The sequence below is a fragment of the Phacochoerus africanus genome, chromosome 11 (assembly GCF_016906955.1).
Source record: "Phacochoerus africanus isolate WHEZ1 chromosome 11, ROS_Pafr_v1, whole genome shotgun sequence".
Lineage (NCBI taxonomy): Eukaryota > Metazoa > Chordata > Mammalia > Artiodactyla > Suidae > Phacochoerus > Phacochoerus africanus.
In genome coordinates, this window is record NC_062554.1 from 50,211,138 (window position 1) to 50,233,151 (window position 22,014).

The 22,014-nt window shown below is 47.6% G+C and overlaps 1 protein-coding gene across 1 annotated transcript; it reads right to left on the reverse strand.

Moving 5' to 3' along the window:
• Positions 1-517: 517 nt before the first annotated feature.
• Positions 518-21,010, reverse strand: ZNF202 (zinc finger protein 202). The gene is made up of 7 exons (XM_047752941.1): positions 20,888-21,010; positions 6,505-6,998; positions 5,637-5,847; positions 5,203-5,291; positions 3,869-3,998; positions 3,230-3,340; positions 518-2,646 (listed from the first exon to the last, which is right to left on the reverse strand). Exons 2-7 carry the CDS (start codon positions 6,904-6,906, stop codon positions 1,655-1,657), a joined length of 1,935 nt encoding a protein of 644 aa, XP_047608897.1. The 5' UTR covers positions 6,907-6,998; positions 20,888-21,010; the 3' UTR covers positions 518-1,654.
• Between the last annotated feature and the right edge of the window lie 1,004 nt (positions 21,011-22,014).

Sequence of the window (22,014 nt, forward strand, 5' to 3'; positions counted from 1 at the left end):
TAACCTACACCACAGCTCATGGCAACACCAGATCAATGAGCAAGGCCAGGGATTGAACCCACATGCTTATGGATACTAGTTGGACTCATTTCCACTGTGTCACAACAGGAACTCCCCAGTGTTCCTTTTTTAATTTCTTGTGTGTGTACTTCCAGAAAGACAACAGCTGACCGAATTAACCAAACCAGTCACCTAGAGTATTGTTACTGACCAGAATGAGAATTTCCTTGCTGAGCTCTTAAGCTTGTGGCCTTGTTAATCCCACCCACGTCCCTCTGGTGAACACTGGCACATACTGGTTTGAGAAGCAGAAGAAACCAGGCACAGAAGACAGTCTCCCTTCTCATGCTTTAATCCCGCACCCTGTGCTCCATTTATGGAGGACGGGCTCCCCGGTCCTTGCCAAGCCCACAATCGAGGGCTGAGGTTCGAAACTATTATGCCTCATCCTTTACCAGGCTCCTTCATTCTTAAGTACATGGAAATGAATCACTTAAGACAAAGCAAACAATGCAAATACATGAAAGCCATTTACTCCAGGGAAATTCTTCAGGGCCCAGGTTTCCCTGGTGTCAGAGAACGAAGAGGGGATGATGGGGGTGGGGTATCGGGAGAAGTCTGGATGGCCTTGGACAGCAGCAACAACTTTTTAATTTTCCCAGAATCTGAGCTCAGATCTCCAGCTTTCTTCACATAAATGAAGTGACCCAGTCCATCACGATCCTACAATGATTAAAGTGCCTCTGACACTGTTTCAACATCCCCTCACAGACCCATGTGAAGAGGATGGGGTGGGTGGGCTTGTATGTGTGTGGGAGTGTATATGATTTCATGACTTTAATTAGGCTTGACCGAATCCCTCAGCACCCAAATCTCACCTGTGGCAGAGTAAGTACTGGGGACAAAGCCAAGAGACTGGTAGAACAGGAGGGCTAGGTGTGAACATTCTGACAGGGAAAAAACCCCACGAGCAAAGAGGCTTCTGACTAGGTCCTCCTTTCAAGCTGCATCTGGCACCTGGTGTCATTCTGACAATGGAGAAGGGAGGAGCCTAACAAGGTCCAAAGGAAGTAGCCTTGACGTTTTTGCCCATCAGACACCTCACGCAACTCTCCCCGGAATGAAAGCAAAGTGCATGGTGAAGGGGGGAATCAGTGAGAGGTGTGTGCAGTTGACCTGGGTAAGGGCGGCAGAGCCATCAGGATGCCGATCACCTGCCTTGAGTTCAGGGCTGTGTGCTTTAAAATTTGAGCCCAGTAAGGACAGAATCCTAAAGGCTGGTCCCTTACCAAACCTCAGAGCTTGTCCTGGGCCACTGTGAACTGGAGGCTGTTAACAAGTCTTTAGGATAAGTAACAGCCTGTTTGGGGGGCAAATATAAAACCACAACCTCTTAAGTCTTCTAATGCTCCCACTTTGCACCCGTGAGGTGAAGGCAAGGAGAGGCCTCAATTCAGGTGAACTCTGGCAAGAAAATCTCCTCAAGGTGTAGAAGGCTGAGAGGTTCTGCCCAGGGGCTTGTTTAGTCATGGGAAGAGGTTACAGAGATCTGGGCCGACCCCCTAGAAAAGGTCTTCCCAGGCCGACAAGCGGGCTTCTCCTGGCCCACCCCTGGCAAGCGGCTGAAGGCAGGTGTCTGCCCATGGGGGCCTGGCTATGTCTTTTCTGAGTGGGTCCTCTGGTGCCTGATTAAGTGGTAGCCTCTGCTGAAGCTCTTCCCGCAGGTAGAGCACGTGAACGGCTTCTCACCAGTGTGTGTCCTTTGATGCCTGACCAGGTGGTCCCTGCGACTGAAGCTTTTCCCACACTCGGTGCATCGGCACGGCCTCACCGAGGCGTGTCCCCTCAGGTGCTTGGCAAAGGCGGCGCTGTGGCTGAAGCAGCGCCCACACTCGCTGCACAGATAGAGCTCCTCGGCCGCATGCGTCTTGCGGTGAGCCAGGTACCGCCTGTGGTCGCTGAAGTCCTCGCCACACTCCCCGCACAGGTAGGGTTTGCCCCCAAGGTGGATTCTTTGGTGTGTTGTGAGCACGGATTTCTGGCTGAAGCTTTTGCCACAAATAGTACAGAAGAAGGGCTTTTCCCCTGTGTGTGTCCGCTGGTGCCTGACCAGGTCTGAGGTCCAGCGGAAGTGTTTCCCACAGTCGTCACATCTGTAGGGTTTCTCAATGGGTGGGATTCTCTCGGCCTGGACCAGAGGGGAGGGCTCATCTGCATTCTTGCGGTTTAGGGGATATTTATAAGAGGCGCTCATCTTGTGAACCTTTTGGTGCCTGGCGAGGTGTGAGCTCCGAGTGTAACTTTTCCCGCACTCCATACACTTATAGGGCTTCTCCCCTGTGTGAGTTCTCAGGTGTCTGACAAGGTGCGAGTTACACGTGAAGCTTTTCCCGCACACAGGACAGTCATGGTGCCTCCCTGACACGGGCTGGAGAGGCAGGGTTTCCCGAAGACTCGTTAAGCTATTAACCTGAGATGTGTTTGTGCCACATCTTCTTCCGTTAAGTCTGCCTGGACTGTCTTCGAAGACGATCTCCCAGTCTGGGGTCTGGTGAACTTCCGTGTCTCCCAGAACAGACCTGTGCAGATCCTCCACGCTCACATCTTCGTGCTCAGGATACTCTTCCTCGTCTTCACTCCTGTCTCCTGGAGAAGGGAGAGAGGAGGAGAGGACAAGCTGCAGAGGCGATGATGCCTTCTGCATAACGGGGAGATCTACAAGAGTCTGGGGAGGGCAAGACCATACAGAGAGAGTTCCTTATTTCTCAGTGCGAGAGGCCGGGGAAGAAGGAAATAACCAGTCCACCGAAGGCCTGCATGTGCTAGGCACTTTCTCAGAGATGATCTCGTGCTGCCACCAGCCTTCATGTGGACACATACCATTATCCTCCTTTTACAAATGTGGAACTTGGGGATCAAGAGTTTAAGTGAACTGCTTAGAAAATGGTAGAGCTGTAATTCCACATGTTCCTTTTTTTTTTTTTTTAATTATTATTATTTTTTCTGTTACCATTTTGCATTACAGATCCCTCAAACCATGATGGGGTGAAGCGGGGCGGGGCAACGGGAGAATCTGGCTTCCGAGGGAGACAGCAGGATTGGCTGACATTGTTAGAAGAACTGGTGAGAGGGGTCCCCCTGGAGGCGAGAGGAACGCTGGCCAGAGAACTGCCAGCTGGGGCGGCGGTGGGGCAGGGAAGTTGGGAAGACTCCCTTCACCGCCTCTCACCTGTGTATGTGAAACTCAGGATGTCTGGCTCTTGAGGCTCTGGGATATCTGGGGTCGAACGCTCTTCTTCTTCAATGTGGGCGATCTCGTCTAGTCTGGGGATTGGAAATGCTGCTCGAGAGAGGGAAAACAGGACATCACGACTGGTTCCACAGTTCCCTGTGTCAAGAGCAGATCTTTTCTGTTTGACAGATTATAGGACAAACACACAGGCAGGTCAGTAGGGCAAACCTTCAGCACCTCTCATGGGTGCTGCATAGCTCTGGCCTTTCACCCGTAACTCAATAATCACACAGCTGTCAGTGTCATCCTTTTCCCATACTCAGGTAAGCAGATGATCTCCAACTTAATTCAGTGCTTGTTTCAAAACTGAGATGCTTACCCACTTACACTAAACTAAAACTCATACTAAATCTACACTTTAGCTTTATTGTGTTGTTAGAGGTTTTCAACCACTTTCTAGGCACTGTCTCTTCCCTTTAACTAAGAAGGATATCATCATCTTCCTCAGCTCTCCTTCAACCTCACTGGCGGGGCTGCCACAAGAGAAGCGGAATACATAAAATCTAAGGTCTCAAGACGCCCTTAATTTCCAACAAGAAAAGATCTGACACTCTAGAAACACTTGAAATTCCTTACACAGGGAGACCACAATTCCACAGTCCTCTTCCAAGACATATTCCCCATAGAACTCTTTCTGGGTTGGATCCAGATCACTCCACTGGTCCTGGGAGAAGCATACAGCCACATCCTTGAAAGTTACCAATCCCTGAAACAACACAAGGATTTCATTAAAATCTGATTCTTCATGGAGCCTCGTATTTTGTTCTTTGGAATGAAGGGGTACTGATACGGGCAGAGTCCACCCAGGAGACGAAGACACTCAAATGCGATGCTTGGTTCCCTCCCTTTCAGGAAATCTGTGCTTCACCCTCTGTCACTACTTCCCACGTTCCTGCCTTTGCACTGGCCCTCTTCCTGCTCCCTCCATCCCACAACTTTCGCTCAGCATCAGACTATGTTCTTCTTCCTGAGGATATTGTTTAAATACAAGAAAAGGAGTTCCCATTGTGGCTCAGCGGGTTAAGGACCTGTGTTGTTGCTGTGAGGATGCAGGTTTGATCCCTGGCCTTGCTCAGTGAGTTAAGGAGCCAGTGTTGCTGCAAGCTGCAGTGTGGTCGCAGATGACACTCGGATCCAGTGTTGCTGTGGCTGTGGTGTAGGCCACAGCTGCAGTCCCAATCTGCACTGGAACTTCCATGTGCTACAGGTGCAGCCATAAAAAGAAAATAAATAAATAAAAATAAAAAATAAAACACAAGAACAGTCTTAGAAGTCATCATTCAACTCCCCACTGATGCACTAATGCTACCTACCTTTCTACAGAAATTCATCTTTAGGACACTTTCCCTAACCAACTTCACCTCATCACACATCCCTTTCACAGAGCATAACATAAACAGGACTTGCTTCTTCAGTTAGACTACAAACTATAAAACAAAGATGAACTCTCTTCCTTTTTTCTCCAGCCACATTAGCTTAGTCTAGTTTAGTTTCGAGGTCCCTGACCATGGTGGATGCTTCATAAATGTCATGGCCTGACTGAACACAGCCCCTGGAAGAGGACAGCACCCCAAATCTGAAATCATTTCCGCATCCTTGCAAATGACTATCAAGTTTATTCCTTAAAACCAAACATAAACTCTCGCTGGACAACTTCCAAGTGGTACTGGATGTTACAAAATAATCCCGTTTTGTTTGTCCCTCTGGTTGGTGGGAAATCCAAAGGCTTTGGAGCCTGAGGAGCCAACTGCGATGTTATAAATGATCTCAACCCCTGGCACATGCAGAAGTGAGGACTCAAACTGGCAAAAGGAGAGTGGAAATCTGTGTCCCTTCTGACCTGTTCAGTGATGGCTAATGCCTAGTGATTCCTCAAATTCTCTGTGGTATAAACAGAAACCAAGGCATACCTGTGATAGAGCAGTTAGAAGGGCCACCACCTCTGGGTTTGCAGGGTTCCTCTCTTCGGGAAGGGCTGGGTTCTGGGGCACTGAAACCTCTGGGAAGGAAAGAAAGCAGAGATCAGCTAAAGGCAGGGCAGCCCTACAGGTGGCAAAGAGCTGAGTGTCCCCATCGTCTTTGGTGGGAAGGTGGGATCAAGACACTGGCCTAAGGGTAGCTCGAGTCATCCCAACGCCACCACCTGTGGGAATGCCAGGAGAATAACCAAGAGCCCTGCTAGACAACCTGCTCACAGGGGGCCTCTGGCTAGTGCTGACTCCTCTCGACTCCCTGTGTCCTATGACTTCCTCCCCTTACCATCTACCCAGCCTCCTCAGTATGGGAGAAAGTGCCCCCTCCCCTCACTCTGCCACAATCCCCCCTTTCTGCTGAGGCTTCCCACCGCTCTCCTGCAGGGGCTGGAACTCCAACTCCTGGCACAGGCTCTGCTCTTCTGGTGCCCCCAGATCTGGGCTCTGTGTGGTCTCCTCAGGGGACTCCTCGGGGGTCAAGGTCTGTGCAGGATCCTGAAGCTCACTAGGTGACTCGGGCTCTGCTCCTGGATGCACTGTCTCCTCTGACAGGACCTCCTGGCCATGAACATGGACAGTCACCTGGGAATAATTCCAACTTCCAGTCACCATGGAGTCAGGAGGAAAGTCTTGGTTGTCATCAGGGACTATTTTAGGAGAAGCTGCCGAGAGAAAAACTCCCAGAGGGACCCAGATGAGGAGGGGAAACTCTGGGCCCCCTGGGCCAGGCAAGGACAGAGCTGAGGTTAATCCCACCAGGACAAGACGGGAGACAGTCAACAGTCAGACACTGTGCAGCTTTCTCATTTCCCAAAACCCTGTCCATCCCCAGGGCTCTAAGGTCCGACCTCCCCATCTTCGCCTACCCCACCTGCAACTCTCTGTTGTGTGCTTCCCTCTATGGTGTCCTGGAAGGGGGATTCTCTGACGGAGGGTCTGAGAACCTCTGAGCAAGTCACAAAATTGTCCTCCCCAGGAAATGGAGATTCAAGATCCAAAGATGGGAAAACTAAAGACGTGTCAGGAAAGATGGTCCCTAGGCAGGTATTTCAAAAACCAGAAAGTCACACTCACACACACACAAACATGTGCACTCCTCTGTCCCCGGGAGCATATGGATCTAGGTTCAGGCCAAGGGCAGAGCCAATTAAATTTATGGGGTAATTTTTGTGAGCAAATCCATCCTTCCAGCAAATGGACCCCCTCCACATCACACAGATCAGGACTCCCCCTCCTCACCCACCGCCTTGGTCTCCTGGGTTGTTTCTGCAAACCCTCCACCAGTGTCACTGCCTCCTCGCCGCTCTCTGGCCTCTGGCCCCGCACCCAGCTCTGCAATTCGCCAGGCAGGACGGTAAGGAACTGTTCCAGCACGAGCAGCTCTAAGATCTGCTCCTTTGTCCTCCTCTCTGGCCTCAGCCACTGATGACACAGTTCTCGGAGTCGGATGAGAGCTTCTCGAGGGCTTGCTGCCTCCTGGTAGCGAAAGCGTCGGAAGTTCTGGTGTGATGTCTCAAGCACAGGGTCATCCCTCTGTGAGACAGACTCTGGCCTACAGGTGAAATCATCCTCCAATTTCACCATCAGAATTCCCTCTTCTTCCCACAGGTCCTGGTCCTCTGGTTCCAAGGCTGTAGCCATTGTCCGGCTCCAGGGTGGTCTCACACCATCTAGAGCTCACACCGTCATTCCCTCCGTCTCAGCCTGGGCACAAGGGGTTTCTCCCAAGGGACCTGGGGTAAAGAAGGAAAGACAGACAGTAGTATGAGTGTGGCAGTAAACACAGGAATAAGAGTTCTGAGCTCGATCGTAATTCTGTACACATCACACTTGCTCAAACTTAAATCCCCTTCCCCCCATCTCGATAACTACATGGTGTAAACAGATCTAGTTGGAATAGTTTGATCTACGCCTGAGGGTAGGTTCTCCCGCTCCTCTTCCTAGGCAAGGTTCACACACCACAGGAAAATACAAAAACACTGCATTTCTACTTCATGAAACTTCTGAACTTGATAGGAAAACGGCTAGGAGAAAGCACACTCACAATCCCCTGCTAAAAATGTGGTACTGACCACAATGTTTTACACACACCAGGGTATATAGTCTAAGGAGAGATACATCAACAGGGCTGAAATAAACAGGGAAAATGCTTGATGGAGTTTCACTGTGAACTGAACCACACTCCGTATTAATTTCTTCTGTAAAACGGGGACTCTCGGGGAGCTCCTGTCGTGGCTCAGTGGTTAACGAATCCAACTAGGAACCATGAGGTTGTGGATTCGATCCCTCGCCTCGCTCAGTGGGTTAAGGACCCGGCGTTGCCATGAGCTGTGCTGTAGGTTGCAGATGTGGCTCGGATCCCGCATTGCTGTGGCTGTGGTGTAGGCCGGCGGCCACAGCTCCGATTGGACCCCTAGCCTGAGAACCTCCTTGTGCCACGGGTTCGGCCCTAGAAAAGACAAAAAAATTAAAAAACGGGGACTCTCAGAGATTTGAAGGGAGGATTGTATGAGATAAAGTGAAGAAAGCACTTACACAGTGGGTGGCACATAGGCACACCCCCAAAAGCAACCTTCCTCTTAAGATATCTTTAAGTGGAAGACCTCCAGACCCTCAAACTTAAGTGCTCAAAACTAAATTCATAGTTCTGGCTCCCACACCCACCCCTCCTCTTGGAACCCTCTCTTGGCCAAGATCATCACTTTTTAAGTAAACACTCAACTTTATAATCTTTGGCTTCGACTCTGACTCTTCCCCATTGTTTACGGCTCATTAAACCAATTTTACCTCTTAAGCCTCTAAATCTGTTTCCTTCTGCCTGAGTTTGAGCCCTCATCTCTTGCCTGGCTTACTGCCATAACTTCCTATCTGGGATCCCTGTAGTACTCAGTTCTGAGCAAAGCACAACAGACTTGTGGAGCTTTTGCAAAACGCAGAATTCTACGTCAATCCTCCAGATATTCTGGTTCAAGTCAATCTTGGCAACTGTATCTTTAGAAATGCTACCTGTCGTTCTGATGAGCGTCCTGGCTGAGAAACACCTAGGCTGTGGAAGGTTAAGAGTGAGAATCCTGGAGTTCCTGTTGTGGCGAAGAGGAAATGAATCCGACTAGGAACCATGAGGTTGCGGGTTCGATCCCTGGCCTTGCTCAGTGGGTTAAGGATCCGGCGTTGCTGTGAGCTGTGGTGTAGGTCACAGACTCGGCTTGGATCCCGAGTTGCTGTGGCTGTGGCGTAGGCTGGTGGCTACGGCTCTGATTGGACTCCTAGCTGGGGAACCTCCATATGCCATGGGTGCAGCCCTAAAAAGACAAAAAGCCAAAAAAAAAAAAAAAGACTGAGAATCCTGGCTGTACTGTTTACTAGGTGTGGGGCCATGGTCAAGTTCTTTGTCTGTTTCCCCATCTGCAGAAGGGAGGTACAGATGGGATCCATCTAACAGGGTTACTATGATGAATATCTGGGAAGGGCTTAGAAGAGTGGCCGTGCCCAGTGGTAACTCTTATCTTCCTAAATTGTAGTTCCAACAGCATCACTCAACATTTAAAAATAGTAACTGTGCACTGTTAGTAAGATCAGTGCCAAAATTCCTGGCATGGCACATGAAGCTTTTCTCAACCAGCCCACAATTTATTTTTCAAGCCTCAGAGTCTCCCCTTTTCCCTGTATCACCTGCTATAATGAATGCACTTCTGACCTCCCCCCTGTATCTTTCCAGGACTCCAAGCCCGTAAGTCTGTTCCTCCTGCATGAAATGCTGTGTGTGTATTCCTATTTCTTCTCAACAGGTTCCCTCTTCTTCACTCCCAGGATTTATAGTTTAGGTCTTCATCCGTTCTTCTCTGGATTACTTACTGCAACTGCCTCTAAAGTGTGAGCTACCTGCCTCCAGATTTGTTTCCTTTAAGTTACCACTCAGTGAGTGAATCACAAAAGTGAGTGCTCTTGGCAAATCTGGTCCTGCCCCTTCTCTAGTTAAGATCCTCACTCCTCCGCATCTGGTAAGTGAAATACCAACTTCTAAGTATTATGTGTAAGGTTGACCTTCACCCTGTTACTTCCTTTGCCTTCCTCTCCAATCCTTTCAAACACACACACACACACACACACACACACATGCACACACACACACACACTGTGCATGTGAAACACAAAAAAGCCCTATCTTTTAGGATTTTGAACACGCCAATCCTTCTGCCTCTTTCATTAGGTTAAACTTGTCTTTCAAGATATTGTTAGCTAAGGCTCCACATCTTCTAGATGCTTCTTTGATTCCATTCCCCCTCTACCCTTAGACATGGTTAGAAATTATTCTGCTTCCCTAGCAACCTGGGCACATCCGTATCACAAAACCTGTCAGGTTACACAGCTATTGTTTATCTTTCCTGTGAAACTCCTTGAAGATGGGGACTGTGCTTTGACCAACCTCTAATATCTAAATAACAAAACACACCGAAAAAATGCATCTAAATGAATAAGCCTCTACTTTGGGGTTTTCTTCCTACCTTAACAGGAAGAATCAATCTTTTCTTCCATATGTTTCTACTCTTTTTTATTCACCAAATCTTGTTAATTCTACCTTCTAAATCTTTCAAATCCACCCATCTCATCTCCACCGCTATTCCCCTGGTAGAGCCATTATGACCCACTAATGAGCAGACAGGACCTCTTTTTAAAAAGATGGTACAGGAGTTCCTGTCATGGCACAGCGGAAATGAATCCGACTAGGAACCATGAGGTTGCGGGTTCGATCCCTGGCCTCGCTCAGTGGGTCAAGGATCTGGCATTGCTGTGAGCTGTGGTGTAGGTCGCAGACGCGGCTCAGATCCTGCATTGCTGTGGCTCTGGTGTAGGCCGGCAGCTGTAGCTCCCATTTGACCCCTAGCCTGGGAAACTCCACATGCTGCGGGTGCTGCTCTAAAAAGCAAAAAATAAAAATAAATAAATAAAAATAAAAAGATGGTACAGAGTTCCCACTGTGCTGCAATGGGATGGCAAGGGGGTGTGTGTGGAGCACTGGGATGCAGGTTTGATACCTGGCCTGGCACAGTGGGTTAAGGATCCTGCCTTGCCGCAGAGCAACTGTGACTCAGATCTAATCCCTAGCCTGGGATCTCCACATGCTGCTGGCTGGCCAAAAAAGAAAAGAAAAAAAAAAAAAGATATCCTCAGCCCCTGTGATGGCACTGGCACTTACATGTTAGGTGAACCACTTGGTTCAAGTTTCACCAGTGGTCTTCCTGGTGCCAGCCCTTCCAGTCTCCTTGCCATGTGCCACCTGAGGGGTTCTTCATTTTCCAATCTTTTCGTGCTTCACTACAACTACCTCAGGTTCGCCTTTGAGGTTACCATGCACTGCTGCCCATCAAAAGCGTTTAATCTCAAAGACCAAATTATTCATTTTTATTATCTGTCTCTTAAATTGCTTTTCATGTGCGCCTATTTCATTTTTCCATTACCCTCTGATATTTGTTACTTCACTACCATGGTGTTTTAGTTACTTCCTAGATCTTCATGTGCTAATTTTCTTACTTACTCAATCTACCCTACTTTATGGTGGTTTGTTTTCACTGGTGGTTTGTAATTTTTTATGTTTTCTGACTATTTTCTTTGAGAGTCCTGAGAGCCCTAAGTTATAAAAGTGAGCCCTCTGAACAAAATTTAATTTGCTTCTACCTAAGTACTAATGGTTTCAATGATCTGAACTTCTCGGAGTATTTCTGAATTATGCTGACAGCGTACTACTGGGGCCTCAGCCTCTGAGCAATTTTTGTCCCACCCAAGGCTAAGGAAGCCAACACTTCCTGGCCCTTTCTGCTTGATTAGTAGACAGATTTTTATGGCGTAGCCCTTGATGGCTCCGGGCTGGCAGCTGGTTCTACTCCACAGTCCACCCCATCCCTGCCAGTCCCCAATTCTTATCTCCTTGCTGGAGATCAGAACTCCAAATGCTAGATGCCTTTATTTTGATTTGAAATTTTCATGGGCTGTGGCAGAGTCAGAATGTACTCCCTCTTCTAGCTTTTATTTCTGGAACCTCTTCTAGCTTTTATTTCTGGAACTCACCTTTAGCTTGGGGGCAGGGGAACAGGGGAGCGACAGCATTTAAAAATGGGCAACAGCCATGTCCACATTAACTCCTCCTGTAGAACTGCAGTTATGTCGGAGTGGTGAACTTTCTCACATACAAAAATCAGTCAACAGCTTCATACATTCCACAGGACAAAATTTAAACTCCTTGCAATTTGATTCTCAAGGGCCTTCAAGACCTGGGCCCTACCCACCGCTCTTCGCCCATAAGTGCCGCTCGGTTGAAGGTCACTGCTCAAAATGTACTGCTCTTTTCTACGCCCTCACTGGGCTTTCATAACGCTGTTGACTCTACCTCAAATATCCTTTTTTTTTTGGTCTTTTTGCCTTTTCTAGGGCCGCTTCCCGAGGCATATGGAGGTTCCCAGGCTAGGGGTCTAATTGGAGCTGTAGCCACCGGCCTACGCCAGAGCCACAGCAACGCGGGATCCAAGCCGCGTCTGCGGCCTATGCCACAGCTCATGGCAACGCCGGATCCTTAACCCACTGAGCAAGGCCAGGGATCGAACCCACAACCTCATGGTTCCTAGTCGGATTCGTTAACTACTGCGTCACGACGGGAACTCCCAAATACCCTTTTTCCATCCCCTTTACTTGGTTAAATCTCCTCATCCTTCAAATCTGCTTTCCTTGGTCCTTCCAGATTGCCTGCACAGGGACTTGGACCCTATCTCAGAGCACACATAAATATCCATCTTTCTGTGCAGTAAGAACCTTCATCCTCCTGTTTAATTCTCCAGACTGTAAAGCTCTGAGGACAGGACCATACACCAGCTCAATGCCTATCACACAAGTATTCGGGCACAGAACACATTAAGTCTTTTTAAGTCTTGCTTCGGAAGAAGAGATCCAGTAGCTTATTCTTATTCGTTCATTTGTCCACTAAACAGTGGTAGACAAATGAATAAATAAGGAAAAAACATTTGTCGTTTGGATTGTGAATAAAACAGGATACTCTTAGTGGTTCCTAAAGTCATGAAACTACAACTCATCCCAAGGAATCAGGCTGCCTTGGAATAACCCATATACAAGTCACACAAAGCTGTGTGTTTGAAATAAAAAAAAAAATTCCTTTGAAGATCTTTTTTTTTTTTCTTTTTTGGCCACACCCAAAGCATAAGGAGGTTCCTAGGCCTGGGATCACACCCTTGCCGCAGCCGCAACCTATGCCACAGCTGTGGACATGCCAGATCCTTAGCTCACTGCATTGGGCTGGGGATCCAACCCAAGCCATTGCAGAGACAACTCACACCCTTAATCTATGCACCACAGCAGGAACTCCCTCCAATGAAGATCTGAATCAACCTTAATAAGCAGAAAACTAGACACCAAGTAACTTAATGCAACTACAAAAACTGATAATTTATTCAAGCTTCCCAATCCCAACATCTGCAAGGCAGGTAGAGATGGAACTGATTTACGGGGTGTCTGGGTGCAATGAAGGGATCTCTATTATCTTAAAATTTGGAGAACATGCCCAGTGAAGCAGGCTAGGGACTCTCATTGTTTTCATATAGCTCAGTCCACAAGATTCCCTACTATAGATTCTATAAAATATGCATTGCTCTTAAGAGGGCTTTGCTCACCAAAGAAAGATTTCAACTGCATCACATAAAACCTGCTGATTGTAAATGCTCTTCAAAATTCATGGATTGCGAGTTCCTTTGCTTGTTTTGTATTTACTCTGGCAGCCTAGGAAGATGAGACGGAGGCAAACAGATCAGCAACAGTGGAATAAGGGGAGCCAGAGTTGTCCCTGGTAGGGCGAGAGATGGAAGAGGAGGTGGGCAGTGCTGTGGAAGGAGCACCGGATCAGGTATCCAAAGATGTACGACCCAGCCCAGAGTCCCACGTACCTGGAACTGCTTTAAGGGTTTCCTGAAATAAGGTGCACAAGAGGCCTTGTAAAGGGTAAAGCCCTCCGCAGACAACCACTTTCTCCTACTTCACAGGACTAATTGAGATCTGCGAGAACTTATTAACTACAGACCCGAGAGAGAAAATGGGCTTTGCATTTTATTCTGGCTTACACTACAAGTCTGCCTTGTAATTTGTTGCCTTTGCTGTTCTAACGCCTTCCCTCAATGTCTGTCCTTGGAAGGATTCCACAGTGACAAGAGAAAAACCCAACAAGATACTACAGAGAGACTGTGAAGCCAGGCCAGGAAGAATGAAAGATGTGGTTCCAGAAGGCTCTAAAATGATGTCTGGAGAGGTGCTTCACAAGCCTAGGCCTGGGCAGGCCCCAAACCTAGTCTCTTGAGTGTTTCTAGGACATCTAGGGCAGGACTGAGGAGGAGGTGTGGAAAAGGCAAGACCTTCTTCCAGTCTTTGTTCAGCCGTCTCTGTCCATGCCACGTGCCCGTGAAGGAAGCCCCTAACTCAATTCTACTGACAAGAACAGAAAACTGCAGGCAGTGAAAAGATACCTGGGTTTCTACCCTAAATGTTACTACTTGGGGTGATCTTCTGAGACCCTGAATAGCAAGGTTTGTAGTCTTACAGTATCTAGGTAAAAGGAGATAATTAACTGTCAGGAGAAAACAGTAATCAGAGAAGTTTGAATGATTATATTCAGCAGATGCGTATACCCCTTCAGACAAAAAAAAATTGCCATCTGCCCTTTCCCACTACCGCACTGTTCTTTAAAACTACAGATTATCCACTACGACCCTCCTACTGGAAACAGTCTTTTATTTTACTATTAATTATCCTTATACACATGTTTACCCAGCTTTCCACATAATGGCTAGGGGACCTAGAGCCCTGGTTTGGGTCTCTCTCTCCACTTATTAGCCAGGTGACATTCCCTAAGCCTCAGTCCCAACTTCAAAATGTGGCTACTTGGAGTTCCCATGGTGGCACAGTGGAAAAGAATCCAACTAGGAACTATGAGACTGCAGGTTTGATCCCTGGCCTCGCTCAGTGGGTTAAGGATCCAGCGTTGCCGTGAGCTGTGGCGTAGGCTGGCAGCTGTAGCTCCGATTACACCCCTAGCCTGGGAACCTCCCTATGCCGCAGGTGCGGCCCTAAAAGGACAAAAAGACAAAAAAAAAGTTATAAAAAACCCCCAAAATGTGGCTACTACTACCTGCCTCACATGGTTGTTTTAAGGAGTAAATGAAGTAATAACACAGAATTGCTCAGCATGGGGCTTGCAAAATGGTAGCTCAACACATTCTGTTCTGTTACCTTCAAGTTGCATTAAATCCTTTTGAGAGGAAGCCAAGATTTTAATAAGCAAGGAGCCCTTTATCATAAATTCATTCAATTCAATTTCATCATATATTCAAAAAAGTTAAAATGCACAGGGAAAAATCTTGGTCTGTTTACTGTTACACACAAGGTTAAGTGTTAAATCAAGAGGAGTTCTTGCTTTGAAAGCACTTATCAGCTAAGTTGAAACAAGATCCTTAGGAGTTCTGTCGTGGCTCAGCAGTTAATGAATCTGAATTCATAGTATCCATGAGGATGAAGGTTCGCTCATCGGGTTAAGGATCCGGCATTTCTGTGAGCTGTGGTATAGGCTGCACAAGTGGCTTGGATCTGGTGTTGCTGTGGCTGTGGTGTAGGCTGATGGCTACAGCTCAGATTTGACCCCTAGCCTGGGAATCTCCATATGCTGCAGTTGCAGTCCTAAATAGACAAAAAATAAAATAAAATAAAATAAAATAAACAAGATCCTTGGAACACAGATGGGGTGGAACTTTAAAGACAGGTTCTTTTGCTTAAGACTGTATTAGCAATGCTTCTTACCAATAACACAGTCCTTTCTCCTCCTTCTGAGAACAGACAACTTGAGGAAAACCCAGTCAGTACAGGCACACTCTGTTTTACTGTGTTTCACCTTTATAATGTGTTTCACATGAGGCTTCACAGATAATGTGGTTTTTTGCTTTTGTTTTATAAATTAAAGGTCTGTGGCAACCCTGAGTTGAGCATGTCAATTGGTGCCATTTTTCCACCATTTGTTCACTTGATGTAATCATGTTTGGGTAATTCTCACAATACTTCAAACTTTTAAATTATTATTTTATTTGTTACAATGATCTACAATCAGTGATCTTTGATGTACTATTGTAATTGTTTTGGGGTGCCACAAATTGCACCAATTTAAGATGGGCAAACTTGTAATTCCCACTGTGGTACAACAGGATTGGTGGCATCTCTGCAGTGCCAGGATGCAGGTCTGATTCCAGGCCCAGCACAGTGGGTTAAAGGATCCGGCGTTGCCACAACTGTGGCGTAGGTTGCAACCGCAGCTCCGATCTGATCCCTGGCCTGGAAACTCCACATGCCGAGGGGCAGCCAAAAAAAAGAAAAGTAAATAAAAGACGGCAGACTTAACTGATGTGCGCTTTCTGACTGCTCCACTCATTGGTTATTCCTCTTTCTCTCTCCCTCTTCTTTGGCCTCCCTATCCCAAGACATAACAATACTAAAATTAAGCCAATTAATAACCCTACAATGGGCCTTAAGTGTTCGAGTGAAACGAAGAGTTGCATGTCTTTTGCTTTAAATCAAAAACTGGAAATGATTCAGCTTGGTGAGGAAGGCATGTCAAAAGATGTGATGGACCAAAGGGTAGGCCTCTTGTACCAGTTAGCCAAGTGAGAATACAAAGGTTAAGTTCCTGAAGGAAATCAAAAGTGCTGCTCCAGTGAAAACATACATGATAAGAAAGTGGAGAAATGGACAGCTAAACTAAAGTTATCTGTTCAGTAAACTCCCCTTTTAGTAAATGGAAGATCACACCAGCCAGAACAATTCTTTGAGCCAAAGCCTAAACCGGAGCAAGGCCCTAACGCTCTTCAACTCTATGAAGGCTGAGAAGTGAAGCTGTAGAAGAAACATTTGAAACTAGCAGAGGTTGGTTCATGAGGTTTAAGGAAGGAAGCCATGTCTGTAACATCCAAGTGCAAAGGGAAGCAAGAAGTACTGATATAGAAGCTGCAGCAAGTTACCCACAACAACTAGCTCAGATAATTAATAAAGGTGGCCGCAGTAAATTACAGATTTTCAATGTACACAAAACAGACTTCTACTGCAAGAAGATGCTATCTAGAACTTTCGTAGCGAGAGGAGAAGTCAATGCCTGGCTTCAATGCTTCAAAGGAAAGGCTGATGCAGCTGGTGACTTGAAGCTGAAGCCAAAGCTCTGAAAATCTTAGGGCCCTTAAGAATTATGCTGTATCTACTCTGCCTGCGCTCTCCAAATGGAACGACACGCCTGGATGACAGCATATCTGTTATATCATGGTTTGCTAAATACTTGTCACCCAGTGACAAGATATACTGCTCAGAAAAAAAGGTTTCTTTCAAGGTATTATTGTTCCTTTACTTTGCCCCTGGTCACCCAAGAGCGCTGATGTGAGATGTACAATAAGGTTAATGGTTTTCATGCCTGCTAACACAACAACCATTCTGGTTTTTTGTTTTTGTATTTTATCTTTTTTTTTTTTTTTTGCTATTTCTTTGGGCCACTTCCTGCAGCATATGGAGGTTCCCAGGCTAGGGGTCTAATTGGAGCTGTAGCCCCTGGCCTACACCAGAGCCACAGCAATGCAGGATCCGAGCCGCGTCTGCAACCTACACCACAGCTCACGGCAACGCCGGATCGTTAACCCACTGAGCAAGGCCAGGGACCGAATCTGCAACCTCATGGTTCCTAGTCGGATTCGTTAACCACTGTGCCACGAAGGGAACTCTCTGTTTTTTTGTATTTTAGGGCCGCACCCAGGGCATATGGAGGTTCCCAGGCTAGGGGTCCAATCAGAGCTATAGCTGCCAGGCTACTGGCTCAGTTGGGTTTATTAACTGCTAAGCCACAATGGGAACTCCCACAACATCCATTCTGCAGCTCTGACTTTCAAGTATCTTTCTTATAATTTAAGAACTATATTTGGTAAGACTATAGGTGTCATAAAAAGTGATTCCTCTGATGGATCTGGGCAAGGTAAATTGAACACCTTTTGGAAAGGACTCACCATTCTAGATGCCATGAAGAATATTTGTGATTCATGGGAAGAGGTCAAAATATCAGCATTAACAGGAGTGTGGAAGGGAGTTCCCATCGTGGCTCATCAGAAATAAATCCGACTGGCACCCATGAGTATGCGGGTTTGATCCCTGGCCTCGCTCAGTGGGTTAAGGGTCCAGCGTTGCTGTGAGCTGTGTAGGTCACAGATGCGGCTTGGATCCTGCATTGCAGTGGCTTCAGTGTAGGCCAATGGCTACAGCTCGGATTCGATCCCAGCCTGAGAACTTCTATTTTTTTTGTCTTTTTGTCTTTTCTAGGGCCACACCTGTGACACATGGAAGTCCCCAGACTAGAGGGCCAAGTGGAGCTGTAGCCACCAGTCTATGCCAGAGCCACAGCAATGTGGGATCTGAGCCAAGTCTTCAATGCTGGATCCTTAACCCACTGAGTAAGGCCAGGGACCGAACTCGCAAACTCATGGTTCCTAGTCAGATGCGTTAACTACTGAGCCACAAGAGGAACTCCTGGGAACTTCTATATGCTGTGGGAGCAGCCATAAAAAGACAAAAAAACAAACAAACGAACAACAAAAAAAACCCAAAACCCAAAAAACAAAAACAAGAGTATGGAAGAAGTCAATTCCAACTGTGATGGATGACTTTGAGGGGTTCAAGACTTTACTTGAGGAAGTAACTGAAAATGTGATAGAAACAGCAATAGATTTAGAATTACAAGTGGACCCTGAAGATGCAACTGAACTGCTAAAATCTCATGATAAAAAATTCAAGGATGAGGAGTTGCTTCTTATGGATGAGCAAAGAAAGTTTATTTCTTTTTTGGCTTCCCCTTGGCACATGGAGTTTCTGGGTCAGGGATCAGATCTGAGTTGCAGTTGTGACCTAAGCTGCCGCCGTAGCAATGCCAGTTCCTTAACCCACTATGACAGGCTGGGGATTGAACCTGCGTCCCAGAATCCCAAGACCCCACCACTGATCCCTCTGTGCCACAAAAGGAACTCTAAGAAAGTATTTTCTTGAGATAGAATTACATCTTGGTGAAGATGCTATGAGGACTATCAAAATGACAACTAAGGATTTGGAAAATTATACAAACTTAGTTGACATAGCAGCAGCAGGGTTTGAGTGGAGTGATTTCAATTTTTAAAGAAGTTCTACTATGGTTAAAATGTTAGGAGTTCCCATCGTGGAGCAGTGGTCAACGAATCCGACTAGGAACCATGAGGTTGCGGGTTCGATCCCTGCCCTTGCTCAGTGGGTTAACGATCCGGCGTTGCCCTGAGCTGTGGTGTAGGTCGCAGACGCGGCTCGGATCCTGCGTTGCTGTGGCTCTGGCGTAGGCCGGTGGCTACAGCTCCGATTCGACCCCTAGCCTGGGAACCTCCATATGCCGCAGGAGCGGCCCAAGAAATAGCAACAACAACAACAACAAAAAAGACAAAAGACAAAAAAAAAGTTAGCCAACAGCACTGAATGCCACAAAGAAATTGTTTTTATTGTTATTACTATTTTTTTTCCTGTCTTTTTAGGGCCATACCTACAGCATATGGAGGTTCCCAGGCTAGGGGTCTTCAGAGCTGTAGCCACTAGCTTATGCCACAGCCACAGCCCACACCAGATCTCAGCCTCATCTCACACACACACATATATATTCCAGCTTTAATTTGGCATAAGATAACGTAGCATTTGGAGTTTTTTGGAAGTCCACTTTCTTAATTTTACAAATGAAAGAACTCATACCTAAGTGGTTAAATTACTCACGTAAGATCATATTACTAGTTTCAGGCACAGAAGTACGTACACACACACACACACACACACACACACACACACACACGTCTTTTGATGCCTAAACCTCAAGGTGAGAAACCCATACCAGCAGCACCAGCACCTAAGAACTTGTTAGAAATGCAAATGATTGAGCCCCAGTCCTGACCTATAATCGGTAACTCTAGGGGTGGACCCAAGGATCTGTGTTTAACAGCCCTTAGAAGGCTCAAAATGCATCAGTCTGAGCACCAGTACCTAAGGCAAAGGAGGTTCAAGCCAGAAAGGATCCAACTTTGGCCAGTGCTGGCTAAATTTAAAGGAGAAAGAGTCTAGGACTGTTAGATGTTTTATGTCTGCACCAAATTAACGTGGAAAAAAAATGCTGTAAACCTGTAACCTACCTCATCTGTATTGTGTGTAATGCCCAAGAGTCCCTCACATCATAGGAAACTTTGATGTCCCCTTGAAATGACTGTCTACTGCAATATAGTATATGGAAAAAGTGCAAAAGGGGTACAGCTGGAGGAGAAGGGGAGAAAGATTATGAACTCCAGGTGTTTGTGGTCCTAGGAGGAAAAATTCCCTTCCTCCCGCCAACCTTGCTCACCCTCTTATACTAGTTAGTAAAGCTGAAAGTTACTCAAGACAAATGGTCACAAACCCTAACTGCTCTGCCGTCACACACTTCCCACCAACAAGCCTCCCATGGCTGCCCCACAACCTTTCTGGGTTGGCTTTCTGGACCAAGGCTCAAGGGGCAGCTTGCAAGAGAAGTTGGGGGATGAGGGACTCCACTAGCTTTCCTTGTGGCTTCTGAGTTAGGCTGCCCCGAGTGTCACTTGCAGAGCGTGGACAGAGAAAAAGCAACCTAAGTCTAGCCTCTAAGGTACAGCCTGGATGTAACATCGCTCCCCAGAACCAAAACAGTGCTATTTATCAAAGTGCCTAGGAGACAAGAACATCCAATGCCAGAAAAATGAAAATCTAGCTGACCCCATTCTGAGAAAACATAGCAAATCCATTTCATACGAACTAACAAACTTTTAGTCAAACCACACAAGAGCAGGACCCATATACTCCTGCCTAGCAGGAGGTAGCGGCGGCGCCCAGAAGTGCCAAAACTGGCCGTAGGGGTGGGGGGAGGAAAGTTGCAAGTAGAGAGACAGCAGCCACTGACTTGAGAGGTTGGTTACAGCAGCAGGTGAAAAGCCACAGGCCGGATGGTCTCCAAGGCCTAGTACGATCACGGGTGATAAAATCACGGGTGAGTGTATAAGCGTGTGCTGCCGCGCAGCCAGTGCTGAAAAGTGACGGGGCTCGCCTGGGCAGGGAGCCTACGGTGGATTCTCGAGCCAACTAAGAAGTGGGGTAAGGAGAAAGCTGCGGCAATTGAAGGGGCCTAGACCACTCCCCCCACGGTTGGGGTGGGGGACAGTTGGCGCGGAAGCAATGGGAGGTACGGACTAACAGCGTTTCTGCAGGCCTCAGGAGGGGGCGGAGGGCGGTGGCTGGAAAGAAAGAAACCCGGAGGACCATCCACGTCCCAGGAGGTTCGAGCTTCGGCCGCCAGGAGACACATAGACCACGACGCCTAGACCACCTCAGCACACTGCCGCCACTCCTTCCCCACGACTGCACGATTTCCCCAGGCTCTGGGGGGCGGGGTCTCCGACCCCTCCCCCTCCTCTCCACTCGGTCCGGCCCAGCCCGCTCCAGCCCAGCCCGGTCCGGCCCGGCCCGGCCCGGCCCTGCCCCCAGGACTCACGGCTCCGACAGCTCCGGCGGCTCCTCCCCTGCCCCGGCTTCTCCCCCACCCACTCCCGGGCGAAGCAGCGCCGCCGGATCCGAGCTGCGCCGGGCCTGGCGGGTCGGAACACGTGGGGCCTTTGCACCCGGAACGGGAAGCTGCTCTCCGCCCCGCCTCCTAGCCGCTCTGGAGCCTTTCTAGGCTCTGGGAGGTTTGCATGGCTCTCAGTGCCCGGCGTGCCTTGAGGCGTCGTGCGCCGGGGGCATCCAGGACTAAGAGCCTGGGCCCGGCCGCTTCCGCCTTGTTCGCCAGTCCCTCGCTCAAGGGGGCCCGCGATTTACACACGTCCCCTTTCCAAGGGGCTATGCGCGTTTCTGTTTTGATCTTTGTTTTTATTCTGGTGCCGATACCTTGACTTGTTTTTCCTTTTTTTTCTTCTTTTGCATTGTCTGCGAAGCGTGGTAGAAAAGAGCAGTTTGGGGGTTGAGTGCTGTCTCGTATTCGCCGTTAGTTGTAGGGGATCGCTCAGATCCACTTCTGAACCTCAGTGCTCTTCTGAAATGGGTATTGTGGTACCGTTACTCGGAGGGCTACGTGGTACATTGAGTGAACTGGTTGGAACATAGTAGAACCTTAATAAGGGAATAATGATGGCATCATGGATCGCCTCTATTTTCCTTGAGTGTTTCTTCGTGTCTTTTAGAGACTATCTTCCCTGAGCTCCTTTGCTCATTTTTGTATGGGCAGTGATGTGACGTTTCGGCCTGTGACTGCCGTTTTCCTTCTGTTCCACCTCCCAAGTTACCACTCAGCACTTGCCACGTGAGGGTCTTCTTTTCCTGGACTCTTACTCTTTTATTTTCAGAGGGCATATTTCAGGGATCTGGTTACTGTGTTTGAACCTGTTGACTTCAGAAAATACACAACACGAGAGTTGTGAGTTAAGTTTTATTTGAGGTAAAATCAGGGCGGTAGCCTGGGTGGTAGCATTTCAAACAACTCTTGAGAAACCCCTCTGAGAAGGCAAGGTGGGGGCTGGGATATATAGGAGTTTTGAAACGAAGGGCAAGGAGTAGGAACAAAAGATAACTGTTAATAAAAGGAAACGACATCTCGAGTTAAGGAATTTAGCCCTTTTCTATGTA